Source organism: Rhinatrema bivittatum, chromosome 1 (assembly GCF_901001135.1).
Source record: "Rhinatrema bivittatum chromosome 1, aRhiBiv1.1, whole genome shotgun sequence".
In the NCBI taxonomy this organism is placed as follows: Eukaryota; Metazoa; Chordata; class Amphibia; order Gymnophiona; family Rhinatrematidae; genus Rhinatrema; species Rhinatrema bivittatum.
Window position 1 is genome coordinate 534,945,712 of NC_042615.1, and position 24,478 is coordinate 534,970,189.

The 24,478-nt window shown below is 42.5% G+C and overlaps 1 protein-coding gene across 4 annotated transcripts in view; it reads left to right on the forward strand.

Moving 5' to 3' along the window:
• Nucleotides 1-24,478, forward strand: part of UHRF2 (ubiquitin like with PHD and ring finger domains 2) — a 419,355-nt gene that overhangs the window by 313,875 nt on the left and 81,002 nt on the right. For all 4 annotated transcript variants that reach the window (XM_029614091.1, XM_029614082.1, XM_029614073.1 and 1 more), the window contains one exon: nucleotides 20,679-20,785. In XM_029614091.1, coding sequence (XP_029469951.1) covers nucleotides 20,679-20,785 — 107 coding nt within the window. The remainder of the gene's footprint in view (nucleotides 1-20,678; nucleotides 20,786-24,478) is intronic.

A 24,478-nucleotide genomic window follows, 5' to 3' on the forward strand; every position in this document is an offset into this window, starting at 1 on the left:
TTGTTTACTAATAGAACTTGCCATGTGAAGGGTTGAAATATTGTACTTTATGATAGCTACTGTTTCCTTTAAATATTATTCTGGCATTCTAACATAGCCAAAATTGAAAAGTTTACAGTACTAATCCTTCTTAGCCTGTCAAGGAAGGATTTGAAAGATTAAACTTTACAACCGGTTTAACTTTATTTTTGTTATGGATCAGTAGAAGTCATTTGTTTTCTCCATTGAAAGATAGTGAATTATAAGGAAAATGCAGATTTCTTGAGCGAGCATATTTAGAAATAATAAAAGTGAAAAGTCCCGGGGTTGGGAATGGCCCATTTAGAATAGGCATTGTTTTCTTAATGTTAAGAAAAACATATAGGGGGCAACATTTAGCGGCAGGGCATCTGGACAAGTTAGCCGGATAAACTTGCTGTTCATCCAGTCAAACCAGTAAAGATGCATGGATTTCCACCTCCCAAAAGCAGATGGAGTCAGACTAGCAGGCTTACTGAAGTCCCCTTATATAGGCTCCTGTGTTGACCTCAGTCTGCTAGTATTCTCTCTTCAGCAGATGGCAAGCAAGCACCCCCCATGCTGTGAGCTGAAGCTTGGTTAGGCCAAGTAAAGAAGATAGAAATTTGGATGGGCAGCTCCTGAAGTGAGTGTCTTGTACTCCCTCCCTCAGTTGAGCACAGCCAAAGGAAAAGGCGGCTTCTAGTTATTGGAACAAGGTTCTTTCCTGCTAAGGTTGCTGGAATTACCATTCTTCGCCATTTTTTCTCTCCTCTTTTGTGGCTCTTCTCCTCCTCAAAAAAAAAAAAAAAAAAAGGCTTTCCTCACTATATTTTCCTTCTTTCTCCTGAGCCCTGTGGTTGTGCCTGGTTCCTGTTTGTTAAAACTGGTTAAAAAGAAAGCGGAAAGCATAATGTTTTGCTCTGTGAGGGTGAGTTCTTATTTGGGGGGGGGGGGTTTCATTAGTTTGGTCAGGACCTACAGGTTGAGGCAGTAAACGTAGGGGAGAAAGCAGTGGCATCTCCTCAGGAACATAAGAAATTGCCATGCTGGGTCAAACCAAGGGTCCATCAAGCCCAGCTTCCTGTTTCCAACAGAGGCCAAACCAGGCCACAAGAACCTGGCAATTACCCAAACACCAAGAAGATCCCATGCTACTGATGCAATTAATAGTAGTGGCTATTCCCTAAGTAAACTTGATTAATAGCAAGGAGCACAGGAAGTGCTCAGTATTTCACAATGCATTGTGGATCATTTTAAGCACTGGGAGAGAGAAGCCTTTGTAAGTCTTGTGGGGAAGAGAGAGAGCAGCATGCAGAATTATCTGTTCTGGTGAGGGAAGCATTGGTGGCATCATCTCCAAGCCATTCCCACTGGTGTGCCTTCTGCCATGGCGGGAATGGTGGCCATATTTGAACTGAGAGAATATAATAGTTCAGAACGAGGACTTCATATGCTGGTTCCAGTGGTCTCAGACACAGCCGCTGTCTGGTCCCTGGCTCCCCTGGATGGAGTTCCAAGAGGAAGAGCTCCTTTTTATTCATATGGAGATGTGATTCCTTCCTCTTCCTGGGTCTCTGTTTCCATGGAATTGTGAAGTGTTTGCATCAGGCCTTTTTTCTATAGGACTGAATGCAGTGTCAGGTTTTTCTTCCGTGGGAACCCATTCCCTGGAGCTCCTTCTGGGAATTCAGAGCAGAAGGGAGGAAGTCCTGCGGTTTCAATTCATTTTTAGACCTTAAAAGGATAACTTTCATATATACGCATATATGGAGTCATGCACAAGTATGCTCGTATTTTATAATTTGTGCATGTACATCTGCGCAGATTATACAAAATATAGGTGCATACATGAACTAATTGCACAAATATTAAAACATGTGAACTCATATGTACATACATTTTCGCTAAATCGTGAAGGTATGTGTATATGTTTTTCTGTGCATGGGCATGTGAACTTAAGTTCATCTAGGGTGGGCTCATTCCAAGATGGCTCCCAGAAAAGCAGTTGAACTTCACCACCAGGGATGTGCATACACCAGTATCCCTGGTGATGAGTAATGAGGATAATCTGTTCCCCATCCAGGGGATCAGACATCACAGTACACGCATGAGGCAGGTCTAGAGGGAACCGCAGGCCAGGTACAATCAACTGGCTTTCTACTCACAAGGGTTAAGTAAATTGGATGAACTAGAAAGGTGGGGGAGCTAAGGGGGTGGGTATATGAGTAGGAATGTTAGGAATGGTGGATTAGGAGGGCAATGGGAGGACTGGTGTAAGGGAGCAATTGTGGGGGTAAGGGTGTTGGGGCCAATTAAGGAGTTAAGGTATGGGTAAGGGTAAAAGGGGCAATTGGGTTGGAATGAGGGTACAGGGTATAAGGGGCAATTAAGAGTTTGGGTAGGAGGTTTTGGGGAGGGGTTGTGGTATTAGAGTGCATTTTAGAGGGTGGGGGATGGGGGAGCCTTTGGGATGCGAAAGGGCTATGGTTGTAGGGAACAAGGGGGGTTATTGTGGGCTTGTGGTAGGGAAAGAGGCAATAGGAATAGATGAATGCCGAAATACACTAACCAATATCATAAACCTATCCCTAACAGAAGGATTAATGCCAGAAGGATTAATGCCAGATATACTGAAAGGGGCAATCATAAAACCAATCATCAAAAAGAAAAACAGTGACCCACTAATCCTCAATAACTACCGCCCAATCTCAAACCTCCCTTTAATAGCTAAATTAATAGAGAAAACAGTACAGAAACAGCTAGCTGAACACCTAGACAATAATAGCATACTGTACCCTTCACAACACGGCTTCCGAAAACACTACAGCACCAAGACATTACTTCTCTCACTAACAGACATCTTAAGAGGTTTTGATAACAGTAAACATTACATCCTTATAATGCTTGACTTATCTGCAGCCTTTGATACAGTAAACCACAAAATACTACTAAAAAGACTTGAAGAAACTGGATTACGTGACAAAACAATAAACTGGTTCCGATCCTACCTCAACAATAGGTTCTTTCAAGTCCAGATAAAAAAACACATTATCAGGAAAATTTAAACTCGAAACAGGAGTACCTCAGGGTTCAGCTCTGTCTGCTACCCTCTTTAACAATATGCTACCCTTATGCCATCTACTGGCAGGCCTAGGGATAATACATTACATTTACGCAGACGACATTCAATTAATTCTACCAATAGACGACACAATTGAAAAAACATTAAGTCTAGCAAACATGTACCTAGACATAATTAAACTACTACTAAACCAAATGTAACTGGTTATTAACCTTGACAAAACTGAATTCCTTCACCTTGAGAGAAAACATACTGAAATCATTTAAACACCGATAACTCTAAGAAATAACCAGACAATTGAGCTAGCCGAAAAAGTAAGGAATCTGGGAGTAATAATGGACCCAGAAATCAACCTGAAGCAACACATATCTATAAAAGTAAGGGAAGGCTACGCAAAACTTATGATCCTCAGAAGATTGAAACCATTACTCACACCTGCCCACTTCAGAACAGTATTACAAACACTTATTTTTTTCCAGCACCGACTACTGCAATGCACTTTTACTAGGACTCCCAAGCACTTCGATAAGACCACTCCAAATACTACAAAATACTGCAGCCAGAATACTGACGGGAAAAAGGAGGAGGGACCATATAACGGAAACTCTAGCAGACTTACATTGGTTGCCCATCGAATACAGGATAAAATACAAGGCCTTATGTACCATACACAAACTAATATATGACAAAGAAGCAGACTGGCTAAACACAGCTTTATGAGTACACGTCCCACAAAGAAACCTTTGCTCAGCAAACAAAGCACTACTAGCAATCCCTTCAGTAAAGTCAGCAAAACTAACCCAAGTGAGAGAAAGGGCCTTATCATTGGCTGGGCCCATACTATGGAACACGATGCCCCCTGAAATCAGATTACAGAGTGATCTCAAAACTTTTAAGAAAAATTTAAAAACATGGCTCTTTAAAAAAGCCTTCACTAAAGAGTCTGGAGGGTAGAGAATGAAAGTACAGGGAAACGCAGATGACAACTAAGAAGTAATACTACAAATAGAGAGTAACTCAATACTACACCCGGACTAGACCAAAATTACTCAAATATTGATTTTATTGATGAAATTGTAACCGAACTTTATTGGCACCTGTTAGAATGTACGATAGACTAAGATATGTAAATGTAGGTTATGTGCATATTTGTAAACCGTTGCGATGGTATATAACATAGCGACAGTATAGAAAAGTTTTTAAATAAATAAATAAATAGATCTGTAATACATGAATGCCATGACCTATTTACTTGTGTGCTACTGTTATATATGGATAGTTACATAAAAAGTTAGGAAAAATAGGGACAAGTATAATAAAATCTGCTTCACTTTTTTGAAGGAGTTAATAAACATGTGGCTAAAGGTGAACCAGTAGATGTAGTGTACTTGGATTTTCAGAAGGCATTTGACAAAGTTCCTCATGAGAGGCTTCTAGGAAAAGTAAAAAGTCATGGGATAGGTGGTCATGTCTTTTTGTGGATTACAAACTGGCTAAAAGACAGGAAACAGAGAGTAGGATTAAATGGACAATTTCTCAGTGGAAGGAAGTGGGCAGTGGAGTGCCTCGGGGATCTGTACTGGGACCCTTACTTTTCAATATATTTATAAATGATCTGGAAAGAAATATGATGAGTGAGATAAATTTGCAGGTGATACAAAATTGTTCAGAGTAGTTAAATCACAATCAGATTGTGACAAATTGCAGGAAGACCTTGTGAGGCTGGAAAATTGGGCATCTAAATGGCAGATGAAATTTAATGTGGATAAGTGCAAGGTGATGCATATAGGGAAAAATAACCCATGCTATAGATACACAATGTTAGGGTCCATATTAGGTGCTACTACCCAAGAAAGAGATCTAGGCATCATAGTGGATAACACATTGAAATTGTCGGTTCAGTGTGCTGCGGCAGTCAAAAAAGCAAACAGAATGTTGGGAATTATTAGAAAGGGAATGGTGAATAAAACTGAAAATGTCATAATGCCTCTGTACCGCTCCATGGTGAGACCGCACCTTGAATATTTTGTACAATTCTGGTCGCCGCATCTCAAAAAAGATATAGTTGCAATGGAGAAGGTACAGAGAAGGGGATGGAACAGCTCCCCTATGAGGAAAGACTAAAGAGATTAGGACTTTTCAGCTTGGAGAAGAGGCAGCTGAGGGGGGATATGATAGAGGTATTTAAAATCATGAGAGGTCTAGAATGGGTAGATGTGAATCGGTTTTTTACTCTTTTTGATAATAGAAAGACTAGAGGGCACTCCATGAAGTTAGCATGTGGCACATTTAAAACTAATCAGAGAAAGTTCTTTTTCACTCAACGCACAATTAAACTCTGGAATTTGTTGCCAGAGGATGTGGTTAGTGCAGTTAGTATAGCTGTGTTTAAAAAAGGATTGGATAAGTTCTTGGAGGAGAAGTCCATTACCTGCTATTAATTAAGTTGACTTAGATAATAACCACCGCTATTATCAGCAAAGGTAACATGGAATAGACTTAGTTTTTGGATACTTGCCAGGTTCTTATGGCCTGGATTGGCCACTGTTGGAAACAGGATGCTGGGCTTGATGGACCCTTGGTCTGACCCAGTATGGCATGTTCTTATGTTTTTAAAGGTCCAAGTAAGGGAAGGAACATCCTTTGGGATATATTTCTTTTTTTTTTTAATTCTTTATTTATTCATTTTTAAACAAATCATTACAAGAACATTCTTGTACAAGAAATAGAAAAATAATATAAGTAATTATTATACCAAAAGGAAAATAAGATTTTATAATCAGCAATAAATTTTGTTTCTTCTTCTTCTTCAAGTAGTCCACAATAATGTACTTATCTAAGATTTATAGGATTATCAAGAGGAAATATATATACACTGAAGGTTGCAATTATCAAAGCAGTGATTACAGCGATCTTTTCCAATTTAGAGTGACCTAAACTTATATAGGATTTTATAATCTACTACACTTCATTATTCAAAGGTAATTTATCACTTAGAAAAATAGATAATTGCGAAGAAAAAAAAAATGTGTGATGTCATCTAAGAGGGACATACTGGAAGCCCTCAAAATTGGCTCATTTGCGGCGCGCAGCTGCTGCAGGCATGCTGTCTAAGCCACGCGCGCCGAAGGGGCATGCGGCTTTGCCCTAAAATCTGCTGGATTCTACATCAAAAGGTACTGTCTCTCTAATTTTGTTAAATTACTAACTCTCGCTATAATCTGATCACTGTGATCCTCCACATTGGTGCTGGACTGGTCTAAGACTGCGTTTTGAAGCAGTGTTGGGGAACCTTGGTAGTTTTTCTTTCTTTCTCTTAAAATATAATGCCTCATACTGCCCGTAAACGCAGAGCAAAGGAGAGGATGGACCCTGCTAATCTCCCGGTCACTCCAGTATTGGGGCCTATGGATTCCCTTGTTCAGCAAACAACTAAATCGGAGAGGTCGCCTGTGGAGGATGAAAGATTTCAATCGTCTACTCCACCAGACCTATCAATATCACTATCCCCGATTTATAGAGCACCACCCGCTAATCCAGCATCCTCTAGAGATCAGGGAACACTGTGGGAGGGAGCTCAAGCGGAAGTCGCTGAGATAACCTCATGAGCAAGGCCAGTAATCCCTGAAGAAAATAGAGGAGAGAGACTGATTAACCCCATGGAGGGACTAGCAGACCTATCATTAGGAGGAGATAATCAACTACCACAGGAACAATCTTTTTTGAAGGAATTTAACCCCCCCCCCCCCCCCCAGTTCTGGAAAAGCTTAACGTAGTAACATTGGATATAATCTGGGAAGCAATATCTAACTTCTATTGCGGTACAGTTGAATCCTGTTGTAAATAAAATTAACAAGATACAGGAAAGATTAACTGAAGTGGAAAAATTTAAATTGGACACAAAAAAAGAAATTGAGAAAATTAAGACAGATTGTGTTAAATGGAAGCCAGTTCAGGATTCATTAATAATGAAAAATAAGATTCTACAAATAAAAGTTGAAAATCTGAAGAACGCAAATAGGAAGAAAAATTTAAGGTTCATCAATTTCCCAAATTTGCCCTATATGACACCTAAATATATGTTTAAAAAATACCTTATTGAAATGTTTAAAATATCTGAAGAATTGATACCACCATTAGTTAAAGCCTACTACTTACTTCCATATAAAAAAACAAGAGGTGCCCGATTTAAATCAAGATGGGAAACAAGTAATGGATACAATATCCGCTAACCCAGGTATATCTCAAATCTTGGAATCATCCGATACTGACCTAGTGAAGGCAGCAACCTTAATTGTAACTTTTGTTTTAGAACCCGATAGGGATTGGATAATAAAGCTGTTTTCTAAATATCGTCTTGTGGCATTTTTTAATTTGAAAGTCAGGGTATACCCAGATGTGTCGAAACCGACACAAAAACTGAGATTTTTGTGTCTGTTTCGTTGAGATTGAAGGTCTGTATTGTTGAGATTGAAGGTCCTTCAGATAGGGGGGTTGTTCTTATTGAAATATCCTTGTAAGTGTTGCATAAAATATAAAGGTATTTCTGGGACATATTTCTAATTTTTTTTTTTTGCTGGACCCTATTGTCCCTATGCCCCTGTTCCAGAAGGGAGAAAATTAAGCCAGTTATACTTGTAAATGACTGCCCCCTCCACCCAAAGCTGTGTGGTATCTGTATTTTTTCAATTCCCTTTGAAATCATGGATCAGAATAGGGTAGTCCAAACACCTGCATTGACCTTCTCCCTCCTGAAACTGGATATCCTGGCTGTTCTAAGATTGTCCCTGCTCTGGTTGATAATCTGGCCTGGTGGCAGGACACCACGTATATCTGCATGAAAAGAGTGGTCAGCCAGGCAAAAGACTCAAGGCTTCAGTAAAAATAATGGAAAATTGCCATTCTGGAGGTCACATAAGAAGTTATATTGAACTAACTGCTTTCTATTCCTATTTCTCTTTATTGAGGACCTCAGAAGGGGGCCCGGGAACTGAGGTGCAAAGTGGGAGAGTGGCTGGACCAGCTATATGCCTTGTAGGAAGGAGGCCAGAAGTAAGTAATTCAGTGCCTATCATGGAGATGTCAAAAAGATCTGACTATTGCCTGTTTCCATCACTGGACCCACTATTTCCCTCTCATTCTGCATGACCCAGTCTCTGGCTACAGCTTCCTGAAACCCTCATGCACTGTAGCTTCATACATGCCTATTACTTGAGTCACAGGCAGCGCTGTCATGAAGCACTACTTGTAATGCACTCCCAGGTCTGGTATAGTAATAAAGATGGTGTTAGAACCTGCCCCTAAAACTCCTACCAGGGAATGTGTATGTCTCACATCCAACAAAGACCTATAGATTTGGGGCTGCATCCTGGCCCTTAATGACTTGCAGTCAAGGGCACACTCCAACACAAACTCTGAGCCTACCTTCAAGCCCTGTCATTAGTTAAGCTGTACAGAAGGTCCCATATCTTGGGAAACCTCTGTATTGCCTTGCCACCCCTATAGGCAGGGCCGCCATCAGGAATTTTGAGGCCCCATACAGCCAAAATGTCTGGGCCCCCAAGCGCACCTGCCGCCTGGCGGCTGCGGGCCCCCATATGTGGCAGTAGATCCTGGGGCCCCATACTGCAGGCCCAAGAATACTGCCCTGATGGCGGCCCTGCCTATAGGATTGGGTGTCCCACTGCTAGAAGCACATACCAGCACCTTCACTTCCCTTTGACATGCAATGCTTTCTAACAGTTTGTATATGATGCTTTACATCGCACCCTGGAGCATGCCAGCTGATGGCCTCACATATGCTGCTTGTTTTGTTCACAGAAAACACCAGCTCTGAGGAGGGAGGTGGAGGAGGAGGAAGATAATGATGAAGAGCTCTCAGCTACTCCTGCTGCTGCAACAGCTGTGCCGCCTGCTAGGGACCAGCAGCCACCACCACTAGTGATGGACCCAGCAGTGGCACAGCAGCCACTCCCCTCCCCTCCCCTGACCACAGGAGGCCCCGGACCTATTGCCCCACTGATTCCTCTCCCCTTCTCTGTAGAGCTTCTTAACCTTTCTGCCTCGGGACGCTTACTATGCAAGGGAGAAGATGAACCACCTAGACCTCTCCCACCAAAATCAGCATAGCACCCCTTAGCTGCAGAAGCTGCCTCAATGGTTAGAGCACCTGCTCTAGGCTGGAGGCAGGGTTTCTGGCTGCTATTGGATTGGCTGTGCAGGGAGAGGAGTTTAGAGGGGTCAAAGTCAACCTCAGGAGGCTGGTCGAGATAGTAAAGTGACTAGCTCAGACTCAAGAGAGCTGTACAGCTGCTCTCGAGCTGATGGACATGAGGCTATCTCCATTGCCATCAGCCCTCTAAGCCTTTCAGGTCCTGGCTTCCCAAGGTTCCTAGATCCTTTTTTAGTTAAATAGTTTAGTCCCTAGGTTTTCTCACTCTTTCCCATTTTTATTTTATTTGGAAATAGTTTTACATTTGTTTAATGTTTTGTAAGTATATATAAAAGTTTATATTTATTATAATTTCACTGTGTGACTCTTATTTGATGCATTTCCATTCACAGTAATGCCCCTTTAAGGACACCCTATACCCATTACTCTCTCAATCACACACCGCCATGCATGTAGCTCGCCATGTAGCTTTGTCCAGTAATCTTTATACTCCTCTCATCTACTCTTACAGCTTCCTATCTGTTTAGGTATGCAGTTTATACTTAACATCCCTGAATGACCAACCTGTAAGGGACAAAACACTTCAGAGGTTGAAGCCTACATTTACCACGTACCTTTCCAAAGGGCTAGAGTTGTGAGTGCAGCCAAGCCACAAGCATCAATTTAGTCTATAGAGGGAACATTATTGTATGCCTCCGCCTTTACTAAAAGCATAGCACAAAGAGACAAGGAGCACATATGAGTAGCTCTTTCAACTACAACATGACTTCTCACAGAGAAGAGGTGCGTTATAGATGTGACATTAGGAACTCCATTCACCTGAAGCTAGCTACTACAGCAAGTTCAAATAATTCACTTCTATGTCTCAAAAGCCGCAGATGTCAATGAAATGAAAATCTATCTTTCTTACCCCACAGAGATGAAGGCCCACCTGGATTAATACAGGTGTCTGATGTCTCCGTAGAAAATGTTGTATCTTTTATGATATTGGTTGTAGAAAACAAAGGTAAAAAGAATATAGTGCTGCTGTCTGTTGGGAAAGTTATTTGGAAAAAAGTAAAGATTAATGTGAATGGGACACAGAGGGTTGTCTTTTTTAGTGTGGGGGGTGATTGTTTTAGTCGTGATTTATTGGATTGTTATGAGGTTAATGTGAACTGTTCATGCCACTTTGGAAAGAAAGGTCTTTTATGTAAAAAATGTGTAAAGTGAGAGCAATAATATGTGAAAGAAAAAGGTTAATAAGTAAAAATAAAAGTTTTTGTATGAAAAATGTGATATCCCTAATCTGTCATTTGTAGCACCAAGCCTAACCTTCTCCCTGCTCATGCTGGCTATCTTCCTTGATAGGGCCCAGTTTATCTCCACAAGGCTCCCTGCTTCCATCTCTAAATCCTTTTATTCGCTTGCCCACACTTACATCTCAGAAAGACCTACCTTTCATTGGAAATCTGCCTGCAAGAAATCTGGTTTGCCCTATGTTCTACAAGATATGTAGGATAATGGGATCTTTGAGGGCTCTCACACAAAAGCTCCCAGCTGTGAGCTATCAGAGACTTCTTACTGTTTCCATGACCTCACTCACCTCTACTACCTGTAATCTATAAGGACCCTCAAACAGCATTTGTTGGCAGCCAGTCATTTGAGCTTGCTATCACCTGAAGCTGGGTCAGAACTATAATTTTCCTCAACCGATTCTCATCCAGACAATAATTACAGGACAAAGAATTGGTAGAGTAGATGAAGCTATGAAGACCCGTTAGAAACTCTCTGCCTGATACATTGTAATACACAGGGGACATAAAAAATCCTAAGAGAGAGATTGTTGCTAACTTAACGTTTTGTTCCTTATGGAGAAAAATCTAGGTTTAAATGAATCAAAGCCAAGGCAAAAATATAAATCATCTATGCTTCTGATGAGATCATTATACACACAATGCCTTGCTTTCCTAACGTCCAAGATATACCTTCTGGACGTAGGATAGATGCAGGCTCCATATCATCAGGGACATGCAGACCCAGTCCAGGCTTTACATTCAAAGCTACAGAGAATAAACACTTGACCAGCTCGGAAAGTCCCTGATGGGATAGAGCCTGCTGCTATCCCATTTATAGACCATCTATGCACATACCTAAGTGGAAACGTATTACAGTAGCCATACATGTGTGTATTAAACCAGTATACACAAAATATAACAAACACATACATTTGCTATACATTTTTAAAATGTACACATGTAATTGCATAAATTCTGCCCCTTTATACTCTCAAAAAGTGCCATTTATGTAAGAATGCGAAGTATAAGGGGCTTGCTTCAATGCTAGTCTTCCTACTTGCACTATGTCAATGATCCCGACTGCTAAGCAGCCCACCCTCCACAGCAGAGGTCCTCACAGAACCATGCACTCTCCTGCTCTAGCCATCTTCTTCATGGTTCTATGACTCAGCAAGCCCAGCCTTATTTAGCCCTCCCTCTCCCACAACTCTGTGCCTCTTCATCAAGTCACTTTGGCTTCTTGCATTGGCCCACCTTGCCTTGCTTCTGCCTGGCTCCTTTGGCCATCTTGTTTCACTTTACCTTGTGGCCTCCTTGGCCTTCCTGCCTTGGCCTGTTGCCTCCTCTGCCTTATCCCCTTAACCTATTACCTCCTGTGCCATTTTGCCCTGCATTGTGGCTTGTGTGCTTTCTAGTCTGGCCTTGTTCTGCCTTGGGGCCTGCTTAGAACACCTTGTTGGTTGCTTCCTTGTTTTGTCTTATATGTACCTACCTATGCTTTAGTTTCTGGTTACTTGTGCTTGTATTTTCTTTGCCCTGTGGTCCTGTTTAGTCCCAGTCTTATTTATTTATTTATTAACTTTTATTTACCGACATTCGTGAAACACATCATGCCGGTTTACAAAAAACTCAAAGGAGGAAAATTACAATATAACAATAAAACAGTATTGTTCTGTTCCAGTCTTGTCCTGTCCAGTCCTTGTCTTGCCTGCCCAGTGATCCTTGTAGGCTTTCAGGTCCAGTCTTTGTCTCCTGTTCCAGCCCATGTCTCCATCCCCTGCCTATCTCCAGCTCCTGCTTGACTCCAGTTCAGACCTTGCCTCCAGTTCTAGCTCCTGCCTGTCTCCAGCTCCTGCCTGTTTCCAGTTCCAATCCTTGTCTTCAGTCCAGCCCTGCCTTCCATTCCAGCCTTGTCTCCAGTTCCTGCCTGCCTGACTGGATATCATATACCATGCCAGGAAGGTCTTGCCAGTCCCGGATCCTGCAGGCTCAACCCAAGGGAGAGGGGATTAGTCAGGCAGAAGACATTGCTGTTCTGTCCTGAAGTTCTATACTGCTCCTGTTGGGGGAATACCTGAATCTAGCATGCCTGCCTGTGACAGTCTGGAAGGAGAAGAGTCTTGCTTAGGATGCCCAACTTCCAGCCATGGGAGGTGGACCTTCTTGTTCATGAGGTAATGAAGGTCCAGGATATTTTGTATGGGCTGAAGTCCAGGAGAATGGGCTCATACAGGAAAGAGGGTGTGGGAGATGATCTTAGGCTCAATGCAGTCCTCCACAATAATTGCAGTATGAAAGACCCGAGCCACAAGTAGCAAGACTGCTGATGCCCGGTGAAGCACAAGCAGGCCAGAATGAAAGCTGAGGGGCTTGCAAGCCAGATCACTTTCTCTGAAGCAGAATGGATGGTACTCAGCACCGTTTTGGAGGCAGCCGTGAGGTGTGGGAAATGTGAACACCTTGCGTCCTGAAGGCTATCAGGGTGAGCAGTTTATACAGGAAAGTCAAATACAGGGCTTGTATGTAATGACTAGAACAAAGGTGGCCAACTCTAATCCTTGAGAGCCACAAACAGACCAGGTTTTCAGGATATCCACAATAAACGTGCATGAGATAGATTTGCATGTACTACCTCCATTGTATGCAATTTTATCTCATGCATATTCATTGTGGATATCCTGAAAACCTGGCCTGTTTGTGGCTCTCGAGGACTGGAGTTGGCCATCCCTGGACTAGAATAATGTAAAGTAACATACATTTATATAAATATGCCTGTCCAGTTAAAATCCTGGGCATGTGGGCATACAGGGGAGGGTCATGGACTATGCATAACTTCCTGGGAGACCTGCACAGGGGGAAAAGCAGATTATTTTCATGACCATAATGCTTTTTTACTCTTGAGTCTTCATGCTTACTAGTCAATCTCTCCAAAAACAGTCTGCACACCTATGCTTTTTAGAAAATAAAAAGCTTTACTGACTGATGGCTGGGAAATGAATGTCCAAACATGAAACATTTCTGTATAGTATTCCCACAGTATCTCTATTCACAAAAAAGCAACAATAAAACAGTTTCTTGTCACCTCCAGACCCACTATACTGGTCAAGTCTTTTGGACAGGTACCACTTCCAACCTGCCCCCCCCCCCCCGTACCCCAGTAAATGTTAGCTGAATTCCTTACCTCCTAGGTAAAATTCACTCTCCTTACAGTCTTGGGCTGCTTGTAGTAGAATGAGATTCAGACTCTGGTGACCATTCCCTGGCAGGATGCCCAACCTTTAGTACCTCCCTGTACACTAGGCTCCAGCTTGTTGGACCCTCTTTCTCTCTTCTGTACTTCCTGGAAGTCCTTACTTAGAACCGTTCTCAACTCTCCTCTGAGCCTCCTCTGAGGAGATACTGACCCTATGCTACCATTCAAGACACCCTTCCCAGTGGGGAGTGCTGCACCTCCATTGCATACTGACACTATGCTGACATTAGACAGTCTAGGTCAGTGATGGCAAACTCCAGTCCTAGAGTGCCACAAACAGGCCAGGTTTTCAGGATATCCACAATGAAAATGCATGAGATAGATTTGCATACAATGTGGTACTGTTTGTGGCACTCAAGGACTGGAGTTCGCCATCACTGGTCTAGGTCTAGTAAGACTTCTGACATGCCGAGGTAACTCAGACCAGATAAAGCCACAAAGAGGATATTAGTAAGGAGCAGGGATATATTCCAAAGGGCAGAAAATGGCCACCCAGTTACATATAAATGTTACTTGTTAGAAATATTAAATGGTGCACAAGGCTGATAGGGCCAGCAGTCAAGAGCCATGCCAATTTGTGAGCCTTTCTATATCCATGCCAGATGGTGCTTTACATGTGCTTCAAGAGTAGATTTCTCACCATGGTAGTGCTTTTTATATGGTTAGTGGAGTAACAGGAAGTGCTAGAGTAGGGCCATAGAGCTGTTATATTAGCCAAAAAGGAAGGTCCCATGAGTGTGAAGAGAAAACCACACATAGCCTGTACAGTATATTGAAAGTATGTACACTTTTCCTTTTTGCAGGGCAGGAGCCAGGCGAGGACTCAGATGCTAATGGATCCAGTGGCCTCTGTTGGGCAAGGCAGCATTCACGGGTGCTGCCCACAAGCCCAGAAGAGGATATTGATGAGGCGGAGGGACCAGCTGATGGGCACCCATTACCTGACCGTTGCCACCCTGTCATGGAGGAAGAGGAGGATGAGACCCAGCCAACTGTGACCCTGTAAGGAACATCAGACATTTGATGGCATTCAGTTGGCAAGTGGGAAGGCAGGTCAGCGGAGGAAGGCCTTGTCTCAAGAAGAGAAGAAGAGGTGCAATCTACTCCAGCTGTGAGAGGTGCATGCTGGAAATATTTATTTATTAAAATATTTATCATCTGCCTATATTGATACAAGCGTGCTAGGTGAATTATGGGTCATAAAACTCAATATGCCATAAAACTAAATGCCAGAGTGGTGGGGGAGATAGGCCTCAGGAATGATATCCAGGGCCTGGGAAATGTCATCCAGGAGGAGATGTAGGCGTGTGCGGCAGAAGAAGACGGGCATGTGTGAGACCCAGACTGTAATATGTGGAGGGAGATGCTGCAATGTATGCCACTCTGCCAGCCACTGCCCTCAAGCAATGCTCCCTGCTATGTGATGCCTCCCTGGATACAGCCCCCACCAGCCTTTGCTGCACCTTCACCTTGGAATGTACCTCCCCATGCCAGAGTTCCATCTATCCTGTTGGAAGTTCCACCTCTTGCTCCACCTCCTCTTGTGCCATCACCACTCACACCGATGCCACTTCCAGCACCATCACCACAGATAGAGGAGCCCCTCTCTCAGAGGACACAGGTGGATCTTCACCCTCTGTTGTGATAAGGATGGCCTTAGCTAGTGCAGTGGCTTAATAGGAGATAAAGAGAGGCCATCTCTTCTGCAGCCTCACATCCTCTTGGAGCAACGTAGCTCTCCAGACCTCTCCTGCAGCTATCAACAACTGCCACAGCCCCAGTTTCCAAGCCACACTTCAGAAGAGCATGAGATTGGGACAGGCAAAGGCAGTGGAGCTTCTCTCCAGATAAAGATGGTAGCCTGGGAAGCAGTAATTGTATATAGTTTGCATCATGTCTATCACTCATGTAAATAAATGCACCTTTACCTTCTAAAATCTTTGTATCCGAGTGTTCCTTTGCTGTATAGCCTGCTGTTGACTCTAGTGATGTATCTCCTGCAATTCTTCCTGACTCAGGTCATGTGCCTCTTCCTCCTCCTCTTCATCCAGATGATCTTCTGGTCCCTGTGGAGGAGGCAAGCCTTTGGTGTTGGCAAGGTTATGAAGCATGTAGTATCCTATAGACCTGAGTGGGGTTGTAGAGAAGGCATCTTCTATATATGTCTAGGCAGCAGAAACGTGTTTTCAGTAGGCTAAGGGCTCGCTCGATGACTGCTCTAGTCTACTAGTGGACCCTGTTATAGTGTTATAGTTTGTAAATTAACTAATGGGATTATGAGCCAGATTTTGGATGGATATCCTCTATCACCTGTAGGAGAGAACACAGAAAAGATCAAAGTTAGATATCCCTTAGTGGTGGACAGTGGGGTAGTTCACCGGTTGAGGTTGGAGTGGTCCTCCTGTGCCAATGCTGAAATCTGCCTAGATATGAGAGAGACAAAAATAAGAGGTTATTTGCTATACGAAGATAAAGAGAAGTGTATTCCTACCTAGAAACCAGCCCCTAGTGATGTGCCCTTTCTGGAAGCAATCATGAATTCCTAATTGGATGCAGGCGCTGTGACTGAATCCTGGAAACTTGGTTATGCCGTCTATGATGATTCTCTTGACATTGCAGACCATCGGCATATTGAGGGAGTGAAAGCCCTTGCTGTTGTGGTAGGGGCCTTGTTGCCCCTTATACCCTCTATAGGAATATGAGTGCAGTCGTTAGTCCCTAAGACAAAGGGGAAGCATGCAATGTGGTAAAGGTCTGTCTGCTCCAAGGGAAAGATATATAATGGTGTGTTTTCCTAAGTAATGCAGCCAGGAATTGCTCAATAGATGTGGAAGTGGCAGCCTGCCTTATTCCAGCCTTGACTCCTAGAGTGTCTGGAAGGTACCGATGGACAAAAATGCCAGGAGGTTAGTGACTAGAGATGTGAATCGTGTGATCGATCGTCTTAACGATCGATTTCGGCTGGGAGGGGGAGGGAATCGGATCGTCGCAGTTTGGATTTTTTAAATATCGTGTAAATCGTGTAAATCGAAAACCAGCACACTAAAACATCCCTAAAACCCACCCCAACCCTTTAAAATAAATCCCCCACCCTCCCGAACCCCCCCAAAATACCTTAAATTACCTGGGGTCCAGTGGGGGGGGGAGGGCGGGAAAACCGGCACACTAAAACAACCCTAAAACCCACCCCGACCCTTTAAAATAAATCCCCCACCCTCCCGAACCCCCCCAAAATACCTTAAATTACCTGGGGTCCAGTGGGGGGGGGGGAGGGCGGGAAAACCGGCACACTAAAACAACCCTAAAACCCACCCCGACCCTTTAAAATACCTGGGGTCGGCCGTACGGCAACACGATTCGACTGCAGGAGGTCGTTCCGGACCCCCGCTGGACTTTTGGGGGTCAGGAGTCCCCCCCAAGCTGGCCAAAAGTCCCTGGGGGTCCAGCGGGGGTCCAGGAGCGATCTACCGTGAATCGTTTTTCCGTACGGAAAAACGATTCGCGTGCAGGAAGTCGTTCCCGGACCCCCGCTGGACTTTTGGCAAGTCTTGTGGGGGTCAGGAGGCCCCCCCAAGCTGGCCAAAAGTCCCTGGGGGTCCAGCGGGAGTCCAGGAGCAATCTCCTACGCTCCTGACGTCGGGGGACAAAAAACAAAATGGCGCCGGCGCTACCTTTGACCTGTCATATGACAAGGCAAAGGTAGCGCCGGCGCCATTTCTACAATGCACCGGAGGTCCGAGAGTAAAAGATCACACCGGGACCCTTCCTCTGGACCCCAGGTAATTTAAGGCATTTTGGGGGGGTTCGGGAGGGTGGGGGATTTATTTTAAAGGGTCGGGGTGGGTTTTAGGGTTGTTTTAGTGTGCCGGTTTTCCCGCCCTCCCCCTGATTTACGATTTTTTTGACGATAAATCGGGGGAATTGTTATTGTATCGCGGCTCTAACGATTTTTGACGATTTAAAATATATCGGACGATATTTTAAATCGTCAAAAAACGATTCACATCCCTACAAAAGGGTACAGATTAAATTTCTGAACACTTCCTCCTATGTTTCCACATTCCCCACATCAGTTTGCTAGGGAACAGTTGACTATTCTAAAACAAAAAAAAATCTATTTTGTTGGCACATGGAATAGAGACAGTTCCAATATCAGAGAGAAATAAAAGTTCTACTCAGGATGCTTCCTAGTTCCCAAGAAATCAGAAGGCTGAAGTCCAATTCTAGATTTGAGAAAACTAAGCAAACAATACAAATTCCATCCCTAGCTGTCTTCTCCACTTGGACATAAATGATTGGTTAACTTCTTTAGTCCTTGAAGATGCTTACACTCATAATTCCTATTCACCCAGAACACAGAAAATATAAGAGAAGATCAACATTATCAATACAAGGTTTTCTTATATGGATTTGTGGCAGTCTCAAGCGTTTTTGCAAAATGGTGGCCTACTTAAGAAAAAGCAATGTCTTAGTGCTTCCATACTTAGACGATTGCTTAATATTGGAGCAGATCCTTACAAGAGGTGAACGTGTGTACAGATTTCACAATCTGCACTCCCATCTCTCTCAGATTTGTTCTAAATTATGAAAAATCTCATTTAACACCATCTTATTAGCTTGAGTTTATAGGAATGAACTTGAAGACTCAAGTGGAGGAAAAACCTATGTTCCTCTTCAAAGATAAAAAAGCTAATACAGGTTATCTGACCTTTTCAGAACCAGACAGCGATATCAGCCAGAAACTTTATACAAATGCTAGGTCATATGGCAGCCATGGTCCATGTGATAACTTACCCAGCTAATTTAACTCCATGCCAGATTGCTCTACATTATCCTCCTAAATTTTAGCCAGATATAATGAGTTATGCTACTAAACTCTAGCCACATAAGTGGTGGAAATATTCAAAAGTATGCATTTAGCTAAATAACTCGCAGGTTATCCAGCTAAATGCTGTTGAATATAGACCACCTTATTGTCCTCCTTGAGTGAATGGGGGACTCATTTTGGAGTAGGTCTGAGAATGGATTCAAGCTTCAGAATCAAACTTGGATCTTAGAGTTGGGCTGAGGGCCAATTATGGACTAATGAAACATTTTAGGCACTTGAGAATACAGTACATAGAATCTGATATATGTAAAAAGCAGTTACTGCTAATTCCCTCATGGGGCTTTTAAAAAAAAATTTAAAAACAACCCTTATATTTATAAACCTGTAAAATTTTAACCATTGTACTTAATACAGTAACTACTTCATTATGTGGCAGAGTAGCACTACAGTATTTATGGTTGTAAAGTCATTTGTATGTTAAATCTTAATTTTCACTTATAGTTTTATCCAAAAAAGTCCTCACCATGAGTTAGTAAGCTCCTCAAAGGGAGTCCCTTCACAAACAGGAAAGGGAAGAAGTAGGATCAATTCATTTTGAGTTTCATAGTCACAACAATAGGGTGAAAAACAATCCCAGGTTCTTTCTGAAAATGGTATCGGAGTTTCACATTAATCAAGCCATTCTGCTATCTGCATTGTTTCCAAGATCACACGTGCAGAGAAGAGAATGGGTTCTTGACCCTTGCACTGGAAGAGAGCCCTCTGACATATTACTTAAAAAGGGCTCAACATATCAAGCTTATCTTTGATCCTAATAGAATGGGAAGGGCAGTTGCACACTGTCGGGGTTTACAGATTACAGACGCTATCAAGGTTTATCAAGTAAAAGAAAGCCATGGCGACTTCAGTGGCTTACCTCAGGGCCACTTCCAGTGACGACATCTGCAAAGCTGCTACTTGGCCATCTGTTCACACCTTCATATCTCACTACTGTAGTGTCCCAAGATGACAATTTTGGGCAAGCAGTTCTGTCCAGCTTGTTCTCTCCGTGCTCCAGTTAATGTTTTTAAATGTTTCTTCTGGGCAACCCTCAGCTTCAGACTCCTCACACGTTATGGCTATTTCTTGCCTGTTTGTCTACAGGGAAAGCAATCTTACCTGTAAAGCTGGGTTCTCTGTAGACAGCAGGATGAATGAGCCATGTGTAATATCTGCCCATCTCCCTTGGAGAGTTGACTCCCTTACAAAAGCTTAAGCTCTGGAAGAGATTGAGGGTCTCACGAGAAGGGTGCATGGGCTGAAAGTCCTATGCATGTTCAGTAAAGTCTTTACTAAGCTCTGATTGCTGGATCCATGTCTGTGCCATTGATGATGTCACTCACTTGTTATGGCCAGCTCATCCTGCTATTTATAGAGAACCCTGTTTACAGGTAAGCAAACTTGTTTTATTCTAACTTAAAAATGGCTATTTTTGTACATTTACGTTCTCGGTTATCCTGTAATAAAGTAGTTTTATTATGTTGTCAAAGTTTCTGAAAAGAGATGAAGAATGGTGTACTAATTAATAATTTGTTTCCAGGCAAATTTGATCGCAGAAACAAGTAGGATCATTGACACCAAGGGCAAAATGTTCTAAGATGTACTAAGCATTTTAACTCATAGTTACAAAATGGGAGAACTCACTCTGTATTGCAAACTTATTTATTTATAAAATTAATATACCACATAACCTGTCAGACAACAAAAGCGGTTTACAATAGTTCACATTACATAATACACAAAACGAATACTGTGCATAAGATAATAGTGCTCAGTTAGTGACCATACCAGCGGTTAACAGGAAAGCAGACCTCTTGCAGCAGAATATTTAATCTCAGGAGATTTAGAGCAGCTGGCTGACAGCGCCAGAGTAGACTAGAGCTCTCAACTCCCAGCTCTGTGTCTTAATATCATTGTCTCTGGCAAAGGAGGGGTCAGATACATAAAGTTTGTCCAGAGCCATTAGGAGTCCAGGTAAGCCACTCGTAATCCGAAGGTTTAAAACAAAGGATGTTTTTTTCTTGCAGGACCGAGGAGATGAATTCACTTACACGGGAAGTGGTGGTAGAGATCTTTCTGGGAATAAAAGGATTGGAGAACATTCATTTGATCAAACATTAACCCACATGAATAGGTAAGTTGCAAGGAGAAAACATAGGAAGTTGTGATCATACACTTACGGGACTATGTACTGAAACACATTAATGTGAAAAATCTGTTGAGCTGCATCGTATGAGATTTGTTGGATAACTTGTCAGTTTAGTCCCTTTGTTTTGCCGTTGTATTTTATTGTGTATGTTTTATTGTAAGCCACTGAGATTTGCAGATCATTGGAATATAAATTGTTTAAATAAATATGCAAATTCATGCAAACCAGCTCATTAATATGAAAATGAATTACAAACAATTGCGTTAAGAAACATGATTTGCATTAACTAACTCACTGGCTAAGTGGTAAAACTAACTTTTAGCAAGAGCATCCACAGGCTTATGCATCTGCTGTTGAGTGTTGGCCTCCTTCCCCCAATTGTGCAAAAAAAGGCTATTTATGGCAGCGATTCCAGCAGCCTCCGAATGAATAAAGATCTGTGGACCAGACAACCCATGCTGTCTTCTCCGGAGATCATCCAAGGCGCTCGAAGCCCTGATACCAGCCACATGTGCATGAGCACATGCACACACACACCCCTACCTCAGCTGATGCACCAGAAAGCATCTTGGGGGCAGTTGAGATCCTTGCTCTCTCTTGCCCCACTTGCTATGATGAGAGGAAAATGGTGCCGGCTGACCTGCACACTTTCGCCTCATGAGGAGCAACAGGGTTTGGAGCCACTTGGATAATTTCGGTTTAAGGTGTGGGGGTGGAGGTGTCACTCAGCCAGCAGTAGGGCTTTTATTCATCTATGGTGGGGGTGGAGAGGAAGAGAGGGAGTGTGAGGTAAGTCACGGACCATCCTTTATGCACTGTGAGGTGGTCAGCCTGTTACTGGCTGAGGTAAATCCTGCTTTTTATACACCATTCACTTTATGCTTTTTAGTGAGTAGCACATTACATGATTGCCAATAAATTCCTTTTTAATAAACTACATCAGTAAGTAGGACTTTCCATCATATGTTACATGCCATATTTAATGCATCCTCTTTGGATGAGCAAACTTTTGTCTTGCATATCCTTGGTGATCATTAAGAATGTTTTTAAAGTTAATGAAATATCTTGACACTTCATGATCAGAAAGATATTAAAAAATTGTGCTTTTCCAGTCTTTTAAATCTATTTTCGGAGTTTTTGGCATTAAAATTTACTAAATCCTCACTTTAATGATCTCCCTTGCCTAAATAAAAGAAACATATTTTAACATAGAAAATGCATATAAACGTAGGGCTCCAAAAATAATAAGGCATTAATTTACTGATTTCCAAAAATGTTTTGTTTTGTTTTCATTTTTAAATTGTTATTCTGGGCCAGTGTTTCACACAGTGCTGCCTTACAAGAGGCTTATGTTTCAGTGTTCTGTAAATGGGCTCAGAGGGTGACCGACCACAGAGGTGATATGCCCAAATCATGGCAGATTGATTAATTTTGCCACAAGGGCAACCCTGCCTCACGGAGGAGTAAGGAAAAACTTTCTAGCATGTGGTTAGTTAAGAAGAACCTGCATTACCTGAGCATACATCCCAAGAAGGAAGACAGGGAGATAAAATGGGGAAGACAAGAGAACAAATTGTGAGCCTCTTATTATTGTGACTTCCATGAACATGAAAATATTCTAAATTTGAGTATTTGATCATAACTGGACTTCTATGTGCACATTTTTTAAAAAGCTGCTTGGAAATATCTTGTTCTTCTGTAGATTCATAGTTAGTCTTTGCTTTCATGGAAGGTATATTTGCTGATAAACCTATAAATAAATCCATAAGGATCAATTTTCAAAAAATGCTTTGCCAAATTTTAGGAATATTCTCAATCAGATTTAAGCACCTAAGTGCTAAACTGAAAATACATCTACATTTAGGGACTTAAAACTTAGGGACCTGTATTTAACCTGCAGTTCATTTACCTAGATTTAGGTACCTAAGGCCAAGAAGCACTAAGTCGCAAAGTTGTTTTGCAGGAGAGGTCCTACTATTGCAGGGGGGGTTTGCCACAATAGTGGGACCCCTTCCCCGTAAAAAGATTGCAGCTTTTTTGGCACTTTTTTTGTCTTGTGGCCAAACGCCATAGGGCAGAAGAACATGCCTAGTGACCCTTGAACACAGCGATGGCCCCAGCTTCCTGGTACTGCCATCATGTTAAAGGGCAGTCCCTGGAGCATGGGGCTGAGGTCCGATCCCTGGACCTTGTCCCAGTCACATGGCTGGGGCAAGGTCAGGTTTGCACCATTTTGAAAAATGGCGCTAACTGGGCTGGGTGCGAGGGGGTGGCCCAGCCCCGACATGGGAGCCTCTACTAATGTTATAGGTTTGGTGGGTATGGGATGGGGAAAGGGGGACGAGAGGAGGCTGCCTTGCTATTTTTCCTACTTTTGGGAGTGTGAAGAGGAGCCAGGGGGCTACTTATACTACTACTATTTGGGGGGAAGGGGGGTCTACTTATTAAGAACATAAGAACATACTGGGTCAGACCAAGGGTCCATCAAGCCGAGCATCCTGTTTCCAACTGTGGCCAATCCAGGCCATAAGAACCTGGCAATTAACCAAAAACTAAGTCTATTCCATGTTACCGTTGCTAGTAATAGCAGTGGCTATTTTCCAAGGCAACTTAATTAATAGCAGGTAATGGACTTCCCCTCCAAGAACTTATCCAATCCTTTTTTAAACACAACTATACTAACTGCACTAACCACATCCTCTGGCAACAAATTCCAGAGTTTAATTGTGCGTTCAGTGAAAAAGAACTTTCTCCGATTAGTTTTAAATGTGCCACCTGCTAACTTCATGGAGTGCCCCCTAGTCTTTCTATTATCCGAAAGAGTAAATAACCGATTCACATTTACCCGTTCTAGAACTCTCATGATTTTAAACATCTCTATCATATCCCCCCCTCAGTCTCTTCTCCAAGCTGAAAAGTCCTAACCTCTTTAGTCTTTCCTCATAGGGGAACATAAGAACATAAGATAAGAACATAAGAAAATGCCATACTGGGTCAGACCAAGGGTCCATCAAGCCCAGCATCCTGTTTCCAACAGTGGCCAATCCAGGCCATAAGAACCTGGCAAGTAGCTGTTCCATTCCCCTTATCATTTTGGTAGCCCTTCTCTGTACCTTCCCCATCACAATTATATCTTTTATGAGATGCGGCGACCAGAATTGTACACAGTATTCAAGGTGCAGTCTCACCATGGAGCGATATAGAAGCATTATGACATTTTCTGTTTTATTCACCATTCCCTTTCTAATAATTCCTAACATTCTGTTGGCTTTTTTGACTGCCGCAGCAAACTGAACCGACGATTTCAATGTGTTATCCACTGTGATGCCTAGATCTCTTTCTTGGGTGGTAGCTCCTAATATGGAACCTAACATTGTATAACTATAGCATGGGTTATTTTTCCCTATATGCATCACCTTGCACTTATCCACATTAAATTTCATCTGCCATTTGGATGTCCAATTTTTCAGTCTCAGAAGGACTTCTTGCAATTTATCACAATCTGCTTGTGATTTAACTACTCTGAACAATTTTGTATCATCTGCAAATTTGATTACCTCACTTGTTGTATTTCTTTCCAGATTATTTATAAATATATTGAAAAGTACGGGTCCCAATGTAGATCCCTGAGACACTCCACTGCCCACTCCCTTCCACTGAGAAAATTGTCCATTTAAT